General features: G+C 42.4%; 2 protein-coding genes across 2 annotated transcripts in view; one reads left to right on the forward strand and one right to left on the reverse strand.

The window, feature by feature from the left end:
* Positions 1 to 8,723, reverse strand: part of NLGN4X (neuroligin 4 X-linked) — a 347,106-nt gene extending 338,383 nt beyond the window's left edge. The window contains exon 1 of the mRNA XM_010381016.2: positions 8,397 to 8,723. The gene's annotated coding sequence lies outside the window, so the exon portion shown is untranslated. The remainder of the gene's footprint in view (positions 1 to 8,396) is intronic.
* Positions 6,200 to 10,138, forward strand: LOC104676248 (translation initiation factor IF-2-like). Its single transcript, XM_010381019.2, has one exon. It carries the CDS (start codon positions 6,553 to 6,555, stop codon positions 7,255 to 7,257), a length of 705 nt encoding a protein of 234 aa, XP_010379321.2. The 5' UTR covers positions 6,200 to 6,552; the 3' UTR covers positions 7,258 to 10,138.
* The last annotated feature ends 9,192 nt before the right edge of the window (positions 10,139 to 19,330 follow it).

Raw genomic sequence — 19,330 nt, forward strand, 5'->3', positions numbered from 1 at the left:
CTTGTAGAGTTTCTGCCGAGAGATCTGCTGTTAGTCTGATGGGCTTCCCTTTGTGGGTGACCCGACCTTTCTCTCTGGCTGCCCTTAAGATTTTTTCCTTCATTTCAACTTTGGTGAATCTGGCAATTATGTGTCTTGGAGTTGCTCTTCTGGAGGAGTATCTTTGTGGCGTTCTCTGTATTTCCTGAATTTGAATGTTGGCCTGCCCTACTAGGTTGGGGAAGTTCTCCTGGATGATATCCTGAAGAGTGTTTTCCAACTTGGTTCCATTTTCCCCCTCACTTTCAGGCACCCCAATCAGACGTAGATTTGGTCTTTTTACGTAATCCCATACTTCTTGCAGGCTTTGCTCATTTCTTTTTCTTCTTTTTTCTTTTGGTTTCTCTTCTCGCTTCATTTCATTCATTTGATCTTCAATCGCTGATACTCTTTCTTCCAGTTGATCGAGTCGGTTACTGAAGCTTGTGCATTTGTCACGTATTTCTCGTGTCATGGTTTTCATCTCTGTCATTTCGTTTATGATCTTCTCTGCATTAATGAGTCTAGCTGTCAATTCTTCCACTCTTTTTTCAAGATTTTTAGTTTCTTTGCGCTGGGTACGTAATTCCTCCTTTAGCTCTGATAAGTTTGATGGACTGAAGCCTTCTTCTCTCCTCTCGTCCAAGTCATTCTCTGACCAGCTTTGATCCGTTGCTGGTGATGGGCTGCGCTCCTTTGCAGGGGGAGATGCGCTCTTATTTTTTGAATTTCCAGCTTTTCTGCCCTGCTTCTTCCCCATCTTTGTGGTTTTATCTGTCTCTGGTCTTTGATGGTGGTGACGAACTGATGGGGTTTTGGTATAGGTGTCCTTCCTGTTTGATAGTTTTCCTTCTGACAGTCAGAAGGACTCTCTGTTGGTCTGTTGGAGATTGCTTGAGGTCCACTCCAGACCCTGTTTGCCTGGGTATCAGCAGCAGAGGTTGCCGAAGATAGAATATTGCTGAACAGCGAGTGTACCTGTCTGATTCTTCCTTTGGAAGTGTCCTCTCAGGGGTGTACTCCACCCTGTGAGGTGTGGGGTGTCAGACTGCCCCTAGTGGGGGATTTCTCCCAGCTAGGCTACTCAGGGGTCAGGGACACACCTGAGCAGGCAGTCTGTCCGTTCTCAGATCTCAACCTCCGCGTTGGGAGATCCGCGGCTCTCCCCAAAGCTGTCAGACAGAGTCGTTCGCGTCTGCACCGGCTCCCGCTACTTCCCCTGTTGGTCTTCAGCTGTGCGCTGTCCCCAGAGGTGGAGACTACAGAGACAGGCAGGCTTCCTTGAGCTGCTGTGAGCTCCACCCAGTTCGAGCTTCCCAGCGGCTTTGTTTACCTACTTAAGCCTCAGCAATGGCGGGCGCCCCTCCCCCAGCCTCGCTGCTGCCTTGCGGATAGATCGCGGCAGACTGCTGTGTTAGCAGTGAGGGAGGCTTCGTGGGCGTGGGACCCTCCCGGCCAGGTGTGGGATATATTCTCCTGGAATGCCTGTATGCTTACAGCGCAGTATTGGGGTGGGAGTTACCCGATTTTCCAGGTGTTGTGTGTCTCAGTTCCCCTGGCTAGGAAAACGGATCCCCTTCCCCCTTGCGCTTCCAGGTGAGGCGATGCCTCGCCCTGCTTCAGCTCTCGCTGGTCAGGCTGCAGCAGCTGACCAGCACCGATTGTCCGGCACTCCCTAGTGAGATGACCCCAGTACCTCAGTTGAAAATGCAGAAATCACCGGTCTTCTGTGTCGCTCGCGCTGGGAGTTGGAGACTGGAGTTGTTCCTATTCGGCCATCTTGCTCCGCCCCCTCACCATAGCTCTTTTATCAGTGCCAGTAACACTTAGTAACCTCAGTTCTTTTTTAAAAAGGACCCAAAAACTTACCACACAATGCAACTTGAAACAACTCAAGTTCCTTTTCAGCTTATATGACAGGCTAAGTTTCACGCCTGAAAAAGGTGCCCTTAGCAAAATATGTGTCCCCTCTCCCCAAACAAAGCATACAAACAACCAAGCAAAAACAGAGAAAATGAGCCTGGATGAAGGGTTGATGTGGGAGCCGGGACAGATGCCCACAGATGTTCACAAAGTCACAAGTCTGGGGTGATGGCTTTGAGATCCAAGTTTTCATCATCCAATCAGGTATTGGCCTCTTAAAACCAAGATGATCACCGATATTAACAGGTGGAACTAATATTGTAAGCCAAAAATAGCACTCTGTTACTTGGACAAACCATGATTTCTTTATATAACATACATTTTAAATGAAGCAACCTAAACAAAATTCTGGGCCATTTATCCACATTTCCAGAGAGTAGTGAAAGCCTAGATCATTTCATTAGCACTATACTGAAATTAACATTTCTCTCTTTGAAATGTATTCCTCAAGTGATGAGACCCTAAATGTTCACTGTATTTCATCTCCCTTCTAAATTATGGAGGATTACTCTTTTCCTGTCTCAAATAAATTCAATAAAACCTCATGATATGGTTTGGCTTTGTCCGCACCAAACCTCATCTTGGATTGTGGCTCCCATAATCGCCACGTGTCGTGGGACGGACCCTGTGGTGGGAAGTAATTGAATCATGGGGGCAGTTTGCCCCATGCTATTCTCATGATAGTGAAAGTTCTCACAAGACCTGTTGATTTTATAAGGGGCTTCCCCCTTCACTCGGTTCTCATTCCTCTCCTTCCTGCCATCACGTGAAGAAGGAAGTGTTTGCTTCCCCTTCCACCATGATTGTAAGTTTCCTCAGGCCTCTCCAGCCATGCTGAACTGTGAGTCATTTAAACCTCTTTCGTTTATAAATTATCCAGTCTTGGGCATGTCTTTTTTAGCAGCCTGAGGATGGATTAATACACCTCATCTCACCATATATATATAAAATAATAAGATATATAGTATATTTTTATATATAGATGCAGACCTTACTATAATATGTATTACTATATATATATTATATAGTAGGATATGTATCTTACTATATAGAGTTTTCTATATATGTATTTTAGTATTGTTGGGGTTAGGTCTGTTCTCCTTCAGGTACCATTTCTGGGAAGATGAGAGTGCTTTAGGAAGACGTGGTGTGTGGAGGTGTTCCGCATACCCCTGGGACACGTGAACTCAACACGACATGTCTATAAGTTTGAAATCTCAGCCCCAGGTAGATGGGCTGTTTTCCACCATCAACCTTCCACTCTTGTAATGATTTTATGAGCCTTTTATTTACTTATTTTTTGTTTAATGTAACTACCTGCAGAGAGAAAGCCTCTTCATCTATACATTTATTCAAAGCCTATAAATGGCATAATGACAAACTGCTAGGAGTTATCACCTTCTTTTTTTCTTGTTGATGTGTGCTACTCTGTCCCAAGAAAAATGAGGAAGGGCTTCTTACATTGTCATTCACTTAACAAAGAACAGTGGAGTCTTTCAAAGTCCAAATGTAGGTTGTTTAGAGAAAAATGACAAAACTGTAAAATATTCATTGAGTGAATGGTAGTAGAGGGCACAGCAGATGACCTAATTGCCTCAACAGCCTGGGCTTCAATTTTGATTCTCACTTTCTCTAATTGACGGTTGCAAAAGCTGTATCTTTGATTTCAAACTGGTAGCTCAGGTGTTTAAGATATCAGTGGTGGCTATTCAAATCTGTCTGAATATCCATTCACATAATGAAGTAGGAGACAAAGTCTGTCCTCTGAAAAAGTACAGTACTCAGGCAAAAACACACACAAAAAGAGCAACAGATTTAAGCTAAACTGAACATATTTCCCCATTTGGAAACAGAATACATATTGTTAAAAGTCAGAAAGCAATACAGAAAGAACACACTCCAGTTTACAAACTAAAATTCTGTCTCTTACACTTGACATTCACATTCTAAGAGCAACTCTCACCATATTTGGAATTTAAGTATATTTTAACCAGATAAGAGTATCCTTAGAAGGAGGATATTAAATGACTTAAAGTATTCGTATATTGCTACTTCATTTGAATGCAATGCATTCGCTCAACAAGTTGCATTACCGACGATATTCAACAGTATTACGAAAGGTTTGAAATGTGGCGTACCAATTAAAAAGAAAGAATGTGAAACAGAGGTCATTCCCTCATGCACTTGAATGTTTAGTTTTGTGAGAACCTTTTGGTTGTGGTCTAGAAATAAAAGCACAGTATTCCAAATGGCTTTTAAAGAGACCCCTGCACTTCCAAAAGCAAGTCTCCGTTGCGGAGTCAGTCAACACTCTCATCTTTGTGGACAGCCTATAAGCTTTCCACAAATTACTACACACAAAACAATGAAACAGCCAAGTTCACACATTTTTAAAAATCTATATATTTACCATTAGTCTACATTCCAGGCCAACAACTATGAACTTTCAAATTCCTTCAAGTCTGCTTGTAAATTTCACAGCATGAAGATAACTTCATTATCTACCTTATGCACCCACCAGTCCCTTATCAAGTATCTGTTATATTCCTAGGTTTGGGTAAAAATCAGCTAGGTTACTGGTTTTAGGGCCAACTGTATATTCAACATTAGTTTATTTAAATAAAATACAAAGAAAAGCAACAATTCTTCCACCGGAGAAGAAAACATCAAAGCATCTTTAAAACTGCATCCATGCACAGGTATTATTATGAAAATGTAATTATTATTCTGGTTTCAAAAAAAAAAATCAAGCCTCCCATTTTAATCCACTGACTTAAAACTGATGAAGTAATTTTCCACTTGCTACAACTGGCCCTCATTATGTTCTTACATGTCAAAGAAAACACTCTTTAAAATGGCCATATATACATATATACACATGTACACACACACATATATATGTAGAAATGTAGACTGCGTGCGTGTATGTCTGTATACACACACACACATACACACACACGCATTCTACATTTCATCGAGTAATAAAATACTGAATTTCTAATCTGAGAAAATGCATGCTTGCAGAGGTTTCCATGAAATCCCTATATTCTTAATTTTAGGATACACAGAAATTCCATATTTTTTTCTGGAAATACAGGGATTAATGCAACCATGTGCGATTAGCCATCCCTCCCCCTCTTAACATTTTGCACATTTCCACAGGAAAATCTGTGCTGAGGATTTAATGGATTACTGCTAATATCTTCCCCACAGCCAACTAAAGGTATGAAACAATTCTCCACTCTCCAAATCTGCCCCCACAAAACTGCAGATTTCTTTGCGTTCTGATTTCACCCCGCTCTGCCATCCCCTAGGAAAAGGCTCAGTGTGTCCATTCAAACTATGCAGGTCTCTTGCAGTTTCTGCCGCCTTGTTCTCATCAAAGTCCGGTGTTTGCACCCTGGCCATTTAATTTCTAGCTGAAAAAGGAAACTACCCCGGATTTCTTAAGCATGAACTTCTATGTCGCCCGCAGAACGCCCAAACTGGCAATTCTGCTTCGTCAGGATAACGAGGTCTCTCTAAACTTTTTCTTTTCCTTTTTTTTTTTCTTTCTTTCTCTTTTTTTTTTTTTTTTTTCTTTTGCTTTTGCCTTCCTCACATCACAGGAAGGGCTGATTCTGAGATGGGAGCTCACGCACACCACCCCCTTTTAAGAAAATATAATGCAATGCGCTCCGATGTAAACCCTACGGGCAACGGATGCCTTCAAAAAGCATGAGATAAGAGCAACAAGAACAACAACAACAAACCACCGCCCCCCACAAAAAAATGACCAAATAGAAACAAAATAAAGTAAACTAAAATAAAAATAAGAAGAAGAAACCATACTACCACCTTGTGGATTCAGCTCGCAAGAACATCACCTGCTTAGTTCCAAAACCCCCACCCAACCCCCACCCCAAATTTCTTAAGTTGGGTCCAAATGACAGATCAAGATCCTCCGTCCTCGCTCCCCGCAGACTCGCCCAAGCCCTAGGCTGAATTCGTGACGCGCGCGCCCAGCGCCCGCGCGACTTGCAAGCCCAGGCGCACCGCAGAGGCCAAAACCCCGCCGGAACCTCCAAGGACCCCTCCACGCTGCCTCCTGCACCCCCTCCCCCACATCCCCGAGATAGCAGCAGCACATACACAAAAAGAGGCTCACACCTGCCGTAGGTTCAGAGGAAGAAGCCAGCGAAAAAGAAACCCGCAGTACAAAAAAAAAAAAAAGAAAAAAAAAAAAAAGCCTTCTGGGGAAGGGGAGGGGTACGATGCGGAGGACGTCCTCTGGGTGCCCCTCGGCCTCCATGCAGGACATCCGTTCCCAGGGTGGCCCGGGCCAGGCCTCGGGGGTGCAAGGGTTGACCTGACCTCCCCCCCCCGCTCCCGCCCCCGCCGCTCCGGGAAGAAAGGGTGCTGTGTCTGGCGGCGAGCAGGCGCCGGAATGGTGCGCCCGGGCCCAGGGCTGCACGGTGCACGGGGCCCCGATACCAGGAGCGCAAAGCTCCGGGTGAGGCCTAGGAGAACCCCGCCGAGGGACCCCAGCCTACCGGTTCTCGGAGGGGCGAAAAAGCCAGGTCAGGTTGAGGGAGAGGAGGAGGAAGGGGTGTCCAGGAGACCGACTGGAAGATGAGAGCGTCCCCCGGGGTAGCGACCGGCCTCTTGGAAAACCAGAGGCGGAGGGAGCAGCCGCGGAGTGGAGGGCGCAGGCCGGGACCTGGGCCTCTCCTCCCACAGCAAGCCCCCCGCCCACGCATCATCTGCAGCCGAGCGGCACCTACCTCCCTCTCCCCACCTCATCCCTGCTCGCTCTTCCGCTGGTCAGGCCACGCGGGTGCCAGCGCGGGCTGGGGACGCCCCAGCCGCGGCCTTGGGGAGGGGGCAGGACTGAAGTTCACTCTCTCCCTGCGTGGTCTAGAAGCCCCTCGCCCACCCGCCACTGTCTCCCCCGCCTCTGGCTGCGCGCTTGGCGGATCTTCTCCATCAGTTCTGCCCACTGGAGTGGGAAGGGGCCGAGCCGAGCCGCGCGGGAATTGGCAGGCGGGGAGGCGGGGAGGCGGGGAGGCGGGGAGGCGGGGTAAGAGACGAGATGAAATCGGCCCGGGACAGCAGAGTGCCTTGGGATGGGATGGGAGGGAAGAGGGGGTGACGGTTGCGTTTTCCAGGGCTGTGGGGGTGGTGCGCCTATTGGAACCTACTCCTCAGCCTCCTTCCCCGTCCCCACCTAGGGGACTGGCGGACCGTGCGTCCCACAGACTTAACACTCCCCCCCACACCCCCGCTCCTAGAAGGGGTGTTCTCAGTGGACACCGACTAGGGCTCCAGATCCCCTGAGACCCAGACAAGGGCTCCGGTCGTCTGTCCTCGTAGCTTCCAACTTTTCTGCTCCTCCGGATAAGCGGGCAGTTCAGAGATGGTTCCCAGGGCGGCAGCTGCAAGCCTCCCCGCGCCCCCCTCAAAGGTTCAGACTACACTCAAAGGCTCCCGAAGAAGCAAAACCACCAGCTCTACCCCCTTATGCGGTTTGCCTCACCCTTCCCACCCGCCTCGAAACCCACACACACGGGAAAGGGGTGCATGGAGCCCGCGTCCCGGTTTGCAGAAGCAGCGCGGAGCTACGGTCATTTCTTCTTCACGCGGGGTCTCCAGCGCGCCTGAATCTTTACCTAGCCAAGCCAAGCCAGGTCTAATCAATCACGTGCGTTATTTCGTGCATCACCCAAGCCGTCATCTTATCCAAGGCCCGGAGATGAAGGAGGGAAAAAAAATCGCTTAATGCAACCCCAACCAAGCCTGTTTTCCCTTTTTCTCTCTGGTTAACCGCACTCCCGCAACCCCGCAAAGAAGCACCCCAGGCGGTGGTAGCTGACAGTTTTCTTAAAGAAGAAGGGAGGGGTCGGGGGGAGAAAAAGAAAAGAAAAGCCTCCCATGCCTCACAGTTTGCAGAAGTCTTCCTGCCTTCACCATCTCCAGCCCTGGCCGCTTCGCTCCTTCTCTCCCTGTACTGCAGATACATATATATATTTTTCCCCTCTCCCCGCCACAATCTTCTGTTTATTTGTATGGAAGGCAGCGCTACTTTGTAAACACATCACACACGGCCCCAGAGCCGTTCAAATAGCTGATTGCAGCAAAACGCTTCCAAACAACGGTAGTCCGGATTTTTCTTTTTAAGTGAAAATAAAACCAAATATTTCTGTGGAGAGGTTGCATGTAAAAGCCGTATGAAGGTCCACAATCCCACCCACACCTAAGAAATGGAGCGAGACAGATAGGAGAAAGTCCTGTTCAAATTTTCCAAAAATAATATTAATAATCATAAAAGAAAAAAAGATCAAATGAAGTGAAACTCAAGTATCTGCAGTGAGGCTTTCCATCCTTTGCTGGAAAACCACTGCAAGTCAAAATGTTTAAACCGCTTTTTAAAATAAGGAGAATAATATCCCAGAGGCACGTCTTAAAACTACACCTACCTTAGCTTTGGAAGAGCTGCATCGGCTGTTAAGAGTTCTTTTTACACGTCCAGATTTTTCTAGGGAACTCGAAACGAGGTATGATTCAGGAGGATGTTTTGAAAGCCCAGGAGCCTTCCCCTTCTGGAACCCCCCAACTAGATTCGCTCATCCAGAGGAATGCAAGAGCCACCAACACCGCCTAGTTTGGAGGAAATTCGTTGTTTCTGCCGTCAATGGTCTGTGGACGGGCAGAACAAGCATTACAATTGAAGCAGGAAGGACCGAGCTAGTGGCTGAATAAGAGCTCTGTGCTAAGAGACAGAGAAGGGAGAGAGACGGTTCTGCAAGAAAAAGAGAGATTGAGGAGAGAGGTCCTGCTGTCTCCGGGGCTCTCCCTCTGCCATTGGACCAAACTGAATGAAATTTACAAAGCCAGCAGCCAATAGATCTCCGGAGTCGGCCCCATCACTACAGAAACCACATCCACAGCTACAACCTCATGCAATGAGCAGCTAATCCCAGTGCAAACCAGCTGTAACGGAGAGATCCCGGGTACCCGGGAGATAGAGCAGGTGGGCATGGCACACGGTGCCACCGCACCAGACGCGCACAGCAAACCTTCTTCCTCTTTGCTTTTTTAGGACTCTCTAGATACCCTCCACACCAAACATGCTGCAGTATATGCAAACATCTTTAACTGTTTAAGGTCATGATCTCCAGCAGTCCCTGTGTCTGCGTTATTGAGTCAATTGGGAAGCAATGATATAAAAAAAATTTTTAAGAGCAGCAAAAATTGGAATGCAGCTCTGTAAAATACAGGACCTCTTTTATGCTCAGGGTATGGTTGAGAGGGGATCGATGAAAGCTTTTTGTTTACTTCTATTCTTATACTTTCATGAGTTTGATAAAATATTGGAGTTGTGCCCAGGATGAGGCATTTGTTTTTAAATACGCCTCTTCATTTCCAGGGTCCAGGAGGTTATCTTTCTGAGGAAGTTTCAAGTTGTGGGGGGCGAGGATGGGGGTATGGCCCCTGTACTTAAAGTTGAGTTGGAGAAAGTTGGATTTAATTTGGCAATGCAAAGATCAGAGGGCATCATAGAGTGTTGTGACAATGAACACGGATTTTAAAATAAGATTGCTTGGGTTCAAGTTGCATGTGACTTTAGGTGTGTATTTTAATGGTTTACCTCCATTTCTGCATCTGCAAAATGGAACAGGTAATCGACATGTAATACTGTAATGATTAGCTGAGTTAATGTGTGGGGCCTCATAGTCTTCACAACAATATTACATGGTGATTACTTTTATTCTTCTGCCTGGCCAGAAAAGTTAGCTTTTCTTAAAATTATTTCATGGTCCATTAATTCATTTATGGAAGGAAAAAAATAGTGTCTGCAACACATAGGATATCCTCCTAATTGCTTCTGCTTTAGGCAGTAAACCGAAGCATGAAGCCTGCCACGATGATGTGAAGGATACTTGGGCAACATGACCAATAATAGGGAAGGTGATAGACACCAATTTGGGGACCTGGTTTCATGTAAAGACTCTATCCTCACAAACTTTGCCTTGTTGTAAAGTCAGTTATGTTCTGTGAATCTGTTAAACTGAGATTAAAATTACCTTTCCTGTGGGCTTCTTGTGGAGACTACATGAAATAATATGTATAAAAGCACTTTTTACCAATAAGATAGGTACACAGATATACACTTATCTATTAATAGACACCTATACCCAATAATAGAAAAAACATATCCATCCATACGTATGTGTGTGTTCTGATTATTGGATAGATATTTAGAAACATACATGTACTTTTTCCATTATTGTATAGATACTGAAGACCTAACATAATAATATTGTTAATAAGTATAGCTTATTCCCCAAATCAGTGATATACATGGATATAGACATATAGATGTAGATATACGGACATATATATAGATATCTATATCCTAAACTAAAGCAGAATCTCAACTTTAACACAGTAATTTATAGTAGGCCAGAAAGTCATGGGTTTTGCCAAGAATGTACTAATTCATTGACTTATTCATAAATTCAGGGTTTTTTTTTTTTTTAACCACTGGAACAGTCCTAAGCACTGACATGCATCTGTGAGTGAAACTCATCCATTTATTTTTGAGAAAGCATACAGTCTAGAGGACAAGATAGCCAAAAGCATGAGAAAAAATATGCTTACAAGAAGGTGTGCACAAGGAATACATATGAATTCGTAGGGACCCATGGAGGTGAAAATGATTAAGGAAGGGTTTGCAAAGGAAGAACTTTCTGAGTAGGGAAGAAATGGTACACAGACACTGACTGGATGAAGAAGTTCATGGATAAAGACATCATAGTAATACTGTGTGTGTGGAGATCTAGAAATAGGGAGGGTTTGGCATGCCAGGACATTGAGTTTGAAAAGAAGGTGGTAAAGAAAGGATTAGAGACCTAATTGTGAAGAGTTTTGAATGCCATGCTGAAAAGGTAGAATTTATCCAGTAGGCAGTGGGAAAGCCAGCAACATATTTTCTGCAGCGAGCGGGGAAGAAATGATCAGATTTATATTTTAGGACAATCATTGTGATGGCAACATAGAGAACAAGTTGAAGAGGGCCAACGTGGAAAGAAAAGAAAATATTTGTAAGACTGTTGCAAGAATGGATGCAACAAATGAAGTCTTGAATGAGAAACACAGAGAGAGAAAGAGAAAAGGAGAAAGGGAAGGGACAGAAAAGGAAGGGAAGGGTAGCGAAGGGAAGAGAAGTTGGTGTGGGGAGACATCACTTCTAAATAGTTTAAGGCAGCATGACAAAGTGAGATTGGGAGGGAGAGTTTGGGCAAAATCTGAATGCTTGTCTTAGTTTGTGGCTGCATTAGTTGAGTAGCAGATCTCTTACCTGGGACATGGGACCTGGAAGAGAGGAGGCAGGCACATTTTCACTTCTATCTGAATGACTCCATTGGGAGTTTTTAAAAATAATTTTAAAAATAGGGCAACATAGTGAGACCCTGTTTCTATGAAAAAATCTAAAAACTAGCTGGGAGTGGTAGTGTACCCTTGTGGTAGCAGCTACTCAGGAGGCTGAAGGGGTAGGGTCACTTGAGCCAGAGAGATGGAGGCTGCAGTGAGCCATGATCATGACACTGTACTCCAGCCTGGGTAGCAGAATGAGACCCTCCCTCAAAAAAAGAAAAAAGTCAGAAAGCATCTTAGACAGACGGAATCATGGTTGTAAGAAAAAGTGAATATACGATATTATGAAATTATCATTTCCCCTAAGCCAAAATCCCTCACAGGAGACCAGGATAGGACCCAAAACATCAGTTTTTAACAATTGGGCCACCAGATTGCACCACAGACAGAGGCGCTACAGAGGTTTAGATCCAAGATTCCTGGAAGGGAGAAGGTTATCATTCTTCATGCTTCCATTTTAAATCTGATTGTGGAGTATGGTGAAATGTGGGAGTTGGGGGAGTCATAAAATGAAATAAAACAGTAGGGTTCCAAGAACGATATATAAGTTGGGTTTGGTACAAAGAACTGGAGGGAACATGAGAAATAATCTATACCACACTACTTGTTCTCTCTGATTTTCCATCTCAGTGTCCCCATCAACCACATTCTGGTATTATGTTCAAGCTCCTATGAGAGCAATATGTAGAACTCTGAATGCAATACTGGTGAAGCCAGTAGGGCACTACTGATTCGTATTGACTCTCCTAATACAATGGTCCAAGTGAAACAGAAATATTTTCAGTAGGATAATAATTGTTCATGCAATAGTAATATATGCTATGTTATTAGTTACTAATCATTATTAGAGAGATAAATATGTATAGTATAGAAGGTGCTTACAATCTAATAAGAGGATAAATTAAGCTCTTTAATTATTAAAATGCAACTCAATGTGTGATATATGCCATCTCCAAACCATACAGAAGGCATAACAGGCTTCCTATTGGGATGATGAGAAAATTGTTCACAGATGAACAAGGTTTTCCTGGGGAATTGGAGAGGAGGAGTGGGAAATTATTCCAAGTTAATAATATCTGGAGAAGAGAAACAGATATGGAGTGAGCAAAGGCTTTGGAAGTTCAAGGTGCATAAGGATGACCCAGGAAGATGGTTACAAAGTTAATGCCTCTAGAGCTAAACACCAGGATTCAAACTTACCAGGTCTTGAGTGAGTTCTAGGAACCTGCATTTGGGGGGTCACCCCACTACATGAAATTGTTTTTTCCTTAAATTAAACCTTGAAAACAGGAGTGGTGGTGAGCTGATGATAGGCTTTTATGATTCATAGAGGAGAATAAGAAGAAATCGGTCAGGCTGGACTACAGAGGTTGATGAATATTCATTGGTTGGAATCCTTATGGGTGTTAGTGGAGAGTGATATCAGAGATTACCTTTCAGAGAGTTTACTCTGAGGGGATTTAAGGGCTGGGACATTCTAGAACAAAAGAGGACAATGAGGCTGCTGCGTTCATAAATTAGGGCAGTAGTAGTGAAAATAACACAGTTATAATGAATTTTTTTTCACTATGAGTGACATTTGACTATGTGCATAGCTGCAGAAGTTGAGTAAAAATGGGATGGAGCCCTAAAATGAGAAGAGACTAGAGATAGCCTTCATGTGGTGAGATGGGAAGGCTAAGATGAATGAGAGTGCAATCAGCCAAAGTCACTTGTTTGGAAAGAAAAATGAGGTGCTGGTGGATCATAGAAATACCAATGACCCGCAGACCTGAGACCTTTGGGACAAGAGATTTGACCTGGATAGGGATCTTAAGGTAGGATCTGTAGATCTGAGCACAAACCCTATGGATATGATACTTAACATTTTGGTGTAAAATGTAGAAAATGTTCTCTTAAGAGACAAGGCAAATCTTTGGAGAAAGTGACACTGGGTAGGGTCTTGATAACAACCTAAAATAGGGTCATTCTCCCATCTGCAGAAGATTTTTGGTAAGAGAAAGTGTGGTATGGAATTCAAGGAAGGACTTTAACCTCCACAAGGAGTAGGCAGGAGTCAACAGTGTCAAGGTCTTCAGAGATTTTAGGAGTGAAGGACGATGGGAGAGTACCATTGCATTTTGGAATCAGTAGATCCTTGACAGCCTTCAGCTGAATATGTTGGATAGATTCATGACCGATGAGGAAGTTGAAATCATAATTATAGTCTTATGTGAAAGGAAAAAAAACAATAAGGTAAATTCAGAAATAGCAGGGTTGTGGTGGGTCATTGTTAAGTGGTTTGCTGATTGTTGTTTTTATTCACTATTCACTAAGCATGAATGTGAGAACTGTTGCTGGTTCCACAAACTGCAAAATACTCAAGATGGATAAATAGTACATAGCCTTTGCCCTTGCATAGCTAATTCTTTACCCAATGCCTCTTCTGATCCGAATGATTGTTCCATTTTATTTTTATTTATCTGTTAGTTTATTTGTGGTGTTTCTTACTTTCATTTGCTATCGTAGACACCATTTTAGAAAAAATTCTCGGCAACATGTTGATGATAATTGCCTTAGGTGGTCACCATTATATGAAGCCAGTTCAGAACATGAGGTTTAATAAATTTGAGAAACGATAGGACAAAGAGTAACATTTATATAATATCTGTTTTGATACCTGTATCTATCTATATACACGCATGCAAATATATAGATATAGATACATAAAAAGATATAGCTGTAGATATTATATATAGATATATATGTAAACTAGAAAATATCTAAAAATATATATGTGTATAAATCATAAACCAGGATAAACAACATACTCAGTTTTTTAGAAAACATTTAGAAACGTTATTCCCAAACAGGATTTAAAGTCAATTAAAATATAAGGTAATTAACAACATAGATTAAATAAGAGTAATATGCTGTAAACCTTAGAAATATTTGCATCTTTAAGGTTAAGGAAAATTCATTCTGTCTTATTTTACACTCCAAAGTTGCTAAATAAACCTTTTTCTTTCAATGATAGCAAGTAAACTCCAGACCAGTTGAAGCCGAATTATCATAAATTTAAAATTAATGTCAGTCACTTAAGATTTTATTGAAATAGTTAAATGTATGTAACATTTCTTGCGTGTAAATATAATTACAGAAATCCAGATGAGGAGATAAAGAGATGCTCTTGTTTTTTCCCATTGGTTTTGTAGGGAAAGTATTTTATAAGATTAATACAGCTTGAAGGAAATATTTTAAATTGATATTTTCCAATAAAAAGGTTGTACATGCACTTAATTCCATTTTTGTATCTGATGAATGGGAATAAAGATATCTTTGTGGGCAAGAGTCTATTTCTGGTTTCTTGAAGCCTTTGTCCTTCTGACTTCTGTTATTTCAAACCCGTAACACACCATTAATTATGTAACATGCATCCGCAGTAGAGAGTTATGCTCTCTGCTGGCCTTCCATTTGATTATTTTAAATTCTGTCCCCGGTTATTATTTCATCACTGGGCATGATTAGCCTAAATGACTTTTAAATGGCCCTGATTTTAAAAAAGGATTCAGGCTCCAAAATTTCACTACATTCATTGACGGTGAGAAATCCATTAACTATTGCTTTTGTAAGAAAACCAAGGATATTGAATCCCAAATAAGAGGCCCAAAATAGAGTTCATTTTTAAATGACATTCTGCAGTGACTGTACCAATGTTCTTGCCTAAGACTTTTTAATGAAAATCTTTTACAACGTCTATGTCCCTTTGATGAATGACAACATGCACTATACTTTTAAAAGTATGGAAATGTACATAAATCTTTCTCCAAGTTAATTAGGACCTTAGAATTATTGATATACATGTACATATAGAGAGATTTAGAAATAGGCATATATATAGATAGATAGATTTATATAAATTCATACATTTATCTCTACATAGATGTTTGTAGAAATTGCTATGTCTATTTCAATGTATATCTGTATGTCTATCTCTGTAGATATCTGTATCTTCTATAGGTATCTATGAAATATATATGTATATCTGTATCTTCTATAGATATCTATAGAGATATGGATCTGTCTATATGTATAGTTATCTCTATATATTGATGCATAGAGATTTACCTATATCTATATTTGTATCTATGTCTATCTATATATATCTATATAATACAGAGGGGTTTATATTCCCAGGATGGTTGACTTATACAAAGCAGATATGAAGACAGAAAGGTAATGAATGACAAAGAGAAGGGCTGCACATCCTTCTAGATCTTCATCATATTCTTTTGCTGTTCTTGTTTTTCTTTCAGAGACAGTCTTGCTCTGTTGCCCAGGCTAGAGTGCGGTGGCATTATCATAGCTCACTGCAATCTCGAATTCCTGAGCTCAAGAGATCCTGCTGCCTCAGCCTCCTCAGTAGCTGGGTCTACAGGTGTGTGCCTTCATGCCCAGCTGATTTTTGTAATTTTTATTAAGTTGGTGCAAAAGTAATTTTGGTTTTTTCATTACTTTTAATGGCAAAAACTGCAATTACTTTTGCACCAATCTAGTATAAAGACAGGGTCTCACTAGATTGCCCAGGCTGGTCCCAAACTCCTGACCTCTCAGGATCCTCCTGCTTCTCAGCCTCCTAAAGTGCTGAAATGACAGGTGCACTCTACCACACCCGGCCCCATCACATTCTTACCTGTATGAGTTTCCTAGACCTCCTATAACACAGTACCTTAAACTGGGTAGCTTAAACCAAAGACATTTACTCTCCCCTAGTTCTAGAGATCAAAAGTCTGAAATCAAGGTGTCTGCATGACCATTCTCCCTCCAGAGGCTCTAGGGCAGGATCCTTCCTGTCTATCCCAGCTCCTGGTGGCTCCAGGCGTCCCTGGGCTTGTGGCTGCATCACTCCAGTCTCTGCCTCCATCTCCCCATGGCCTTCTCCTCTGTTTGTGTCTTCATGTGTCTTTTTCTGTCTCTTGTAAGGACATTCTCATTAGATTTAGGACCCACCTTAATCTGGTATGATCTCATCTTCATCCTTACCTTAATTACATCTGCAAAGCCCCTGTTTCCAAGTAAGGTCACATTCCTAGGTTCTGGGTAGACATGAATTTTTAGTGGACAGTGTTCATTTTGCTACACTGCCCTTGGAGCCTCTGAGACATCCTGTATCCTTGAACACATTTCTTTTTCTGTTTTCTTTTGATTAAGCTTATTTAAGTGGGTTTATGTTACTTGCACAGGAAGTGCCCTAATTAATGTGAAAGGTGTTAATGGATTTTTTTAAATGCATCTTCGAGAAGATGAGCAGTATTAAGACAGGGGCTTTGTCATAGGAAACTTATATAAGGAAGCTGTCTGGGAGAAGTGGAGTGGTCAGGTTATAACCACACAAGTATACAGCTTATAACCACACAAGTATCTATCTAAGTGGTAGATAGAAGATAGACCAGACGTTAGCACAGACATCTGGGCCTAGGGTTGCCAGATTTAACAGCTAAAAATACAGGACTCACAAAAACATTGGTAAAAGAATGTTTCATGCAATATTTGAGATATAATTATGCTGTATTTTTTTCTTTGTTTATCTGATATTCAAATGCAACTGGGGGCTGGGCACAGTGGCTCACGCTTGTAATTCTAGCCCTTTGGGAGGCCAAGGCAGGTGGATCACTTGAGGTCAGGAGTTCGAGGTCAGCCGGGCCATCATGGTGAGACCCCCTCTCTACTAAAAAATACAAAAATTAGCAGGGTGTTGTGGTACACACCTGTAGTCCCAGCTACTCAGGAGGCTGAGGCTGGAGGATCACTTGAACCCTGGTGGCAGAAGTCGCAGTGAGCTGAGATCACACTATTGCACTCCAGCCTGGGTGACAGAGCGAGATTCCGTCTCAAAAAAAAAAAAAAAAAAAAAAAAAAGATAACGGCAACAACAACAAAAATGAAACTGGGCATCCTGGATTTTTATCTGGCAAATCCATTTATTCCACATACCACAGAATCTTTCATGCCTACTCTGCTTCTAGTTGACTCTTTATATCAGGAGCTGGTTTTCAGTACGACCCTTTTCTTCCCCACACTTACCCTAACTCCATACCTCCATCTTCAAGTTCAACATTGAACCAATAAATTTGTGGTTACCTACACTTACTGACTCATTGACCGTAGAAAAAAGTAAAATTATACAAAATATCCCTGGCTGAGGTCAATGATGTCCAGCTTCCTGATGTATTTAATCTTGCTGTGGACTTTCCATTCTTTGTTAATGAGACAGCATTTCCATACATCCAATAAGCCACTCTCTTAGTCCATTTGAGCGCCTATTACAGATTGTCTTAGACTGGGTAATTTATAAACCACGGTAATTTATTGAAGCCCAGAAGTCCAAGTTCAAAGCACCAGCAGGTTGAGCATATGGGGAGGGTTCCCTTCTTCAAAGATGATGGCTGCTGTGTGTCCTCACATGGCAAACGAGACAAAGGGATCCTCTTTTGTGAGGGCACTGATCCCATTCATGAGCGATCTTATCACATCCAAATGGCCTACTTCTTAATATTATCATATGGGGAATTCACTTTCAAGGTACATATTTGGTGGGGAGGCACGTTCTGAGCAAAGAAGTCATGCACAGCTTCTTGGATAATTGTAACTTTCCCCAAGGCAGCTTGCTTTTCTCACCTTCTATACTGCCATGCTTTTTCATGTTTGGAGACGCCTTGTCTCTGGACTGATTTTAATGACTCACTGAGAATTAACTTCAAATTTCTGAGCTCATGCCTAGGTTCAACCACACTTTTCATCATCCCCTGGCACTGGTTTGTTCTCATTGCCATGAAAACCAATTACAATGACCACTCATCACTCTCTCTGTTGCTTGCACCTGCTGGGCCTTAGTGAAACTCCATAAACACATGTTGGCAGAACAGTGCTAGAACTTTATCCTTAATCAGACTAATTACAGTGGATTTTTAGAATAATCCATCTGATGCCAATTAGCCACTTCAACCAGATCTAGTTCATTTTGTTGAAAAAACCACAAAATCATTTGCAGTAATTTGGGAGAGATCTAGTACCTATGAAATCAGTGTATTAGTCCGTTCTCATGCTGCTAATAAAGACATACCCAAGACTGGGTAACTTATAAAGGAAAGAGGTTTCATGGACTCACAGTTCCACATGACTGGGGAGGCCTCACAATCATGGTGGAAGACGAAGGAAGAACAAAGGGACTTCTTCCATGGCAGTGGGTAAGAAAGCTTGTTCAGGGGAACTCCCCTTTATAAAACTATCAGATCTCGTGAGACTTACTCACTATCACAAGAACAGCATGGGAAAGACCAGCCATGATTTAATTACCTCCCACCTGGTCCCTCCCATGACATGTGGGAATTATGAGAGCTACAGTTCAAGATGAGATTTGGGTGGGGACACAAACCATATTAATCAGCTAATCTAACACCCTGTCATAGATTATTAAAGACTGGCTAATAGGTGATTAAAATTTAGCTATTGGTTGGTGCTTGCCAATAATATTATAGGAAGAAAACCTACATGAAACACACAAAGCCACAGAGTCATGCTGTTGTTATGCTGTATTTTTTCCTGGCACTTGATGATAATGGAATGATAATGATAATTAAAAATAATTGGTGAAATCTAAAACCCAGAATGTCTAAGTACCAATGAGCACACTTAGTGCTCAGAGTTTGGTTTCTAATACCATTATCCAATAAACGAATCCAGGAATTTATAAAGAAATAAATGATTCTAGGACTCAGGCAGGAAATATCCAAGATGAGCCTGGAGCATAATGTAGTTACATAAAGTAAAAATGTGCTAAAACAGACAAAAAGCAAAGACAAACAAAATGCAATGATAGGAGTATGTCAAAGGGACAGAAGAACCAACAAAAGGAGCTCCCAGGCCAGAGTTGTATCTCTTTGAGCAACTGAATAAATAAAGCAGTATTGTGTTATAACCCAAAGAATAAAAA

This window comes from Rhinopithecus roxellana, chromosome 7 (genome assembly GCF_007565055.1).
Source record: "Rhinopithecus roxellana isolate Shanxi Qingling chromosome 7, ASM756505v1, whole genome shotgun sequence".
In the NCBI taxonomy this organism is placed as follows: domain Eukaryota; kingdom Metazoa; phylum Chordata; class Mammalia; order Primates; family Cercopithecidae; genus Rhinopithecus; species Rhinopithecus roxellana.

Excerpts from the sequence above, each read along its gene's own strand:
- LOC104676248 (XM_010381019.2), top strand. The coding sequence starts at position 6,553 with ATGAGAGCGTCCCCCGGGGTAGCGACCGGCCTCTTGGAAAACCAGAGG.